This window comes from Ranitomeya imitator, chromosome 4 (assembly GCF_032444005.1).
Source record: "Ranitomeya imitator isolate aRanImi1 chromosome 4, aRanImi1.pri, whole genome shotgun sequence".
Classification (NCBI taxonomy): Eukaryota; Metazoa; Chordata; class Amphibia; order Anura; family Dendrobatidae; genus Ranitomeya; species Ranitomeya imitator.
In genome coordinates this window covers 96,613,411-96,617,205 of record NC_091285.1, presented here as the reverse complement: position 1 = coordinate 96,617,205, position 3,795 = coordinate 96,613,411, and the positions used below count along the sequence as shown (strand labels likewise).

At 44.0% G+C, this 3,795-nt stretch overlaps 1 protein-coding gene across 1 annotated transcript; it reads right to left on the bottom strand.

The window, feature by feature from the left end:
* Positions 1-2,029: 2,029 nt before the first annotated feature.
* Positions 2,030-3,476, bottom strand: LOC138675543 (uncharacterized). The gene is made up of 2 exons (XM_069763874.1): positions 3,067-3,476; positions 2,030-2,628 (listed from the first exon to the last, which is right to left on the bottom strand). The coding sequence occupies exons 1-2, from the start codon at positions 3,433-3,435 to the stop codon at positions 2,098-2,100; spliced, it is 900 nt and encodes a 299-aa protein (XP_069619975.1). The 5' UTR covers positions 3,436-3,476; the 3' UTR covers positions 2,030-2,097.
* Between the last annotated feature and the right edge of the window lie 319 nt (positions 3,477-3,795).

Here is a 3,795-nt window from a genome sequence, read left to right as displayed (position 1 = left end):
GCCGAAACGTCACGCAGTGATGTGGGTCGATTAAATCTCCATCTTTTTTTCACCTGAAACTTTGGGAGTGCTGCCTTCTTTTTCCTATTTGGTATACATGTTGGATAAATGCTTGGACCATTCTATCCAGGGGGCTAGGCACCCGCTATTGGTGAGCATTGTGCAGTTCCATTTTTTTCTATATATATATATATATATATATATATATATAATATATAATATATATATAATATATATATATATATCCCGATTATAACGCATTTGGTATTGTACAGTATGCATGTCCACTTTGCATATTGCCCACCCACATAGTATTTTGCCCATCCAGAGAGCCACGTAGTATGGAGACAAATTAAAAAAATATATATATTTTATTAGTTTTTACATGACATTTTCACTGTTGATGATCCATAGGGGATTACGGAGTAGGGGAGGGATAAATTGGACGGGTTTATTAACATATAAATATATTTGTATACTCACCTTCCGAAGTCCCGTTGAAGTAGTGCTATACTCACCCTACGCCACCTTTCCCAGGGACCGTAAGCTGCCGCTGTAAATGGAGCGGTCCTGGGAGTGGGAAAGGCGACGGAGGGTGAGTATAGCAGGTGTGATAGCCTTTTTTTTTTTTTTTTTTTTTTTTATTTCACATGACACTTTCACTGTTGATGATCCATAAGGGATTACGGAGTAGGGGAGGGATAAATTGGATGGGTTTATTAACATATAAATATATTAGTATACTCACCTTCCGAAGTCCCGTTGAAGTAGTGCTATACTCACCCTACGCCACCTTTCCCAGGGACCGTAAGCTGCCGCTGTAAATGGAGCAGTCCTGGGAGTGGGAAAGGCGACGGAGGGTGAGTATAGCAGGTGTGATAGCCTTTTTTTTAATTTTTTTTTTTTATTTCACATGACATTTTCACTGTTGATGATCCATAGGGGATTACGGAGTAGGGGAGGGATAAATTGGACGGGTTTATTAACATATAAATATATTTGTATACTCACCTTCCGAAGTCCCGTTGAAGTAGTGCTATACTCACCCTACGCCACCTTTCCCAGGGACCGTAAGCTGCCGCTGTAAATGGAGTGGTCCTGGGAGTGGGAAAGGCGATGGAGGGTGAGTATAGCAGGTGTGATAGCCTTTTTTTTTTATTTTTTTTTTATTTCACATGACATTTTCACTGTTGATGATCCATAGGGGATTACGGAGTAGGGGAGGGATAAATTGGACGGGTTTATTAACATATAAATATATTTGTATACTCACCTTCCGAAGTCCCGTTGAAGTAGTGCTATACTCACCCTACGCCACCTTTCCCAGGGACCGTAAGCTGCCGCTTTCAATGGAGCGGTCCTGGGAGTGGGAAAGGCGACGGAGGGTGAGTATAGCAGGTGTGATAGCCTTTTTTTTAAATTTTTTTTTTATTTCACATGACATTTTCACTGTTGATGATCCATAGGGGATTACGGAGTAGGGGAGGGATAAATTGGACGGGTTTATTAACATATAAATATATTTGTATACTCACCTTCCGAAGTCCCATTGAAGTAGTGCTATACTCACCCTACGCCACCTTTCCCAGGAACCGTAAGCTGCCGCTTTCAATGGAGTGGTCCTGGGAGTGGGAAAGGCGACGGAGGGTGAGTATAGCAGGTGTGATAGCCTTTTTTTTTTTTTATTTTTTTTTAATTTCACATGACACTTTCACTGTTGATGATCCATAAGGGATTACGGAGTAGGGGAGGGATAAATTGGACGGGTTTATTAACATATAAATATATTAGTATACTCACCTTCCGAAGTCCCGTTGAAGTAGTGCGATACTCACCCTACGCCACCTTTCCCAGGGACCGTAAGCTGCCGCTGTAAATGGAGCGGTCCTGGGAGTGGGAAAGGCGACGGAGGGTGAGTATAGCAGGTGTGATAGCCTTTTTTTATTTTTTTTTTAAATTAAGTTTTTTAAAACTATTGATGATGCATAGGCACAGGGATTAATGACCGGGCGTCAGGCCAATGACTGCAGGGCAGTAGGCAGAGTGGATTATGGACCTTATAAAACTGACGTCTCTATTGTTTTCAAGACAAGATCCCTACAAATTTTGATAGTAGGTGTCCATCTCGCTGTACCGGTGCGTGGACGTAGGAGGTCCTTGTGAAAAGTCTGCAAAAGAAGGGGGTGCAGGTGGTGTCCAGAACTGAGAATGATGTGGGCCTGGTCTGCGGACAGGAGTGCTGTGCATGGGCTCCTGTGGTGGTCCCAAATAAAACTGGCTACTGGGCTGACGATCGGTGATGTTCAACATAGATGTGTCGCTCAGTTTTCCAGCGGCTGCCGCGTTCAGAACGTCAAACATTAATCTCTCCGCGTGAGATCGTTGGGTAACGTCCAATTTGTTTAACCGTTCCTCAACCAAGGTTGGGAATGCGGAGAGCTGGGTTGCGGCATGCTTGGACAAGATGTTGTTAGCCATTGCCAGGAGATCCACAGGTGTCCCCGCTGTCGACTTTCTTTTGCGAGATGGCCGCTGTGGACGTGTCTGATCCTCGAGACACGGGCTTCTGGAGGACTGATGGGACTGGACATCGTTCCCTTCTGGTCTTTCCCGCTGTTGCAGAGGCACCTGCGATTCAAGGAAAAAGAAAAAAATTAAAAGTCAATAACATACAAACAACTCAGCCTTAGAGCCCCACCTCTCCAACACCTCTATTCCTGTTCATGGGAAGCTATGAGGAACTAGGTAGCAAACCACAGGGGTTACAGAGCTTTCAGAGTTGGGCTGAACTACATTGGGCAGCAATACTGTACGTACAAATGTGCGGAAGACACAATATGTTAATGTATTTATCTTTATGTTATAGACTTTGGAAATTATTAAAAATGCATTTAAAGGAGGGGGAAGTACTGTTTGGACATACTTCTCAGAACAGGAAGTGACAACTGTTATTAACAGGGGGATTAAACATGAAAAATGTGAATCATTATTATTGGAAACCATGCAGTCTCATAAACCTACAAGACACACGGCATGCTACTAGAAGGGAAGCTAGGGGGTACTTACATGCTCGTCCGGAGACTCGGGCAGGTTCTCTTCAGGCGATGGTGCACATATGCTTGTGACAGTCTGGCACGGGCGAGGGATTTCCTGGTCCCGAGTGAACGCCAGCAGGTCATAGTACCACAACTTGGTCACATAGACGTCGTCAGTTCCGGCCCCAGACTTCAGCGACTTTTCCACCTTGTTCAACTCTTTTTTGTAGACTGTGCGGAGAGCCTGGATTTTTTTACGCACAATGTGTTCATCCACCGTCTCAGTGGGATGATGCTCCTTGTAGATGGCCACCAGCTTCTCATACGCATCTTTCTTTTTGTAGCGGTTGCTGTAATCCGCCGACTTTATCTTCCACAAGCAGGGCAGGGAGCGGTACATCTCTATGAGTGCCCGAACACAGTCTTGTTCATTGGCAGACATCTAAAAAAAAAATGAAGCAACAGCAAGCAAGAAAGTTGTGGCCCCTGTGCCTTTCCTAATGTGAGCAGCCTTATCTTGTATGGGATGGGCCGTGCGCTATTTCCTTTTGGTAGCCACCATTTTAGGGATGGGATGGTTCGTCTGCTTTTTTCCTATTATTAATACCAATTTTGGGGCTTGAAAATGGCAGATAAAAAAAAAACAGATACACTTACCATGAAAGATCTAATAAGAACGCTGATGAGTTCAAGATCTCCAACCAGGTCACTCACAAGAAGCTAGAGAACGAAGACGATGCAGAGGTCTCGATTTACAACC

Coding starts and splice junctions, on each gene's coding strand:
- LOC138675543 (XM_069763874.1), bottom strand. CDS start 3,435: ATGTACCGCTCCCTGCCCTGCTTGTGGAAGATAAAGTCGGCGGATTAC. Junction 2,629..3,066: donor CCGAGTCTCCGGACGAGCAT/GTAAGTACCCCC, acceptor CTTGAATCGCAG/GTGCCTCTGCAACAGCGGGA.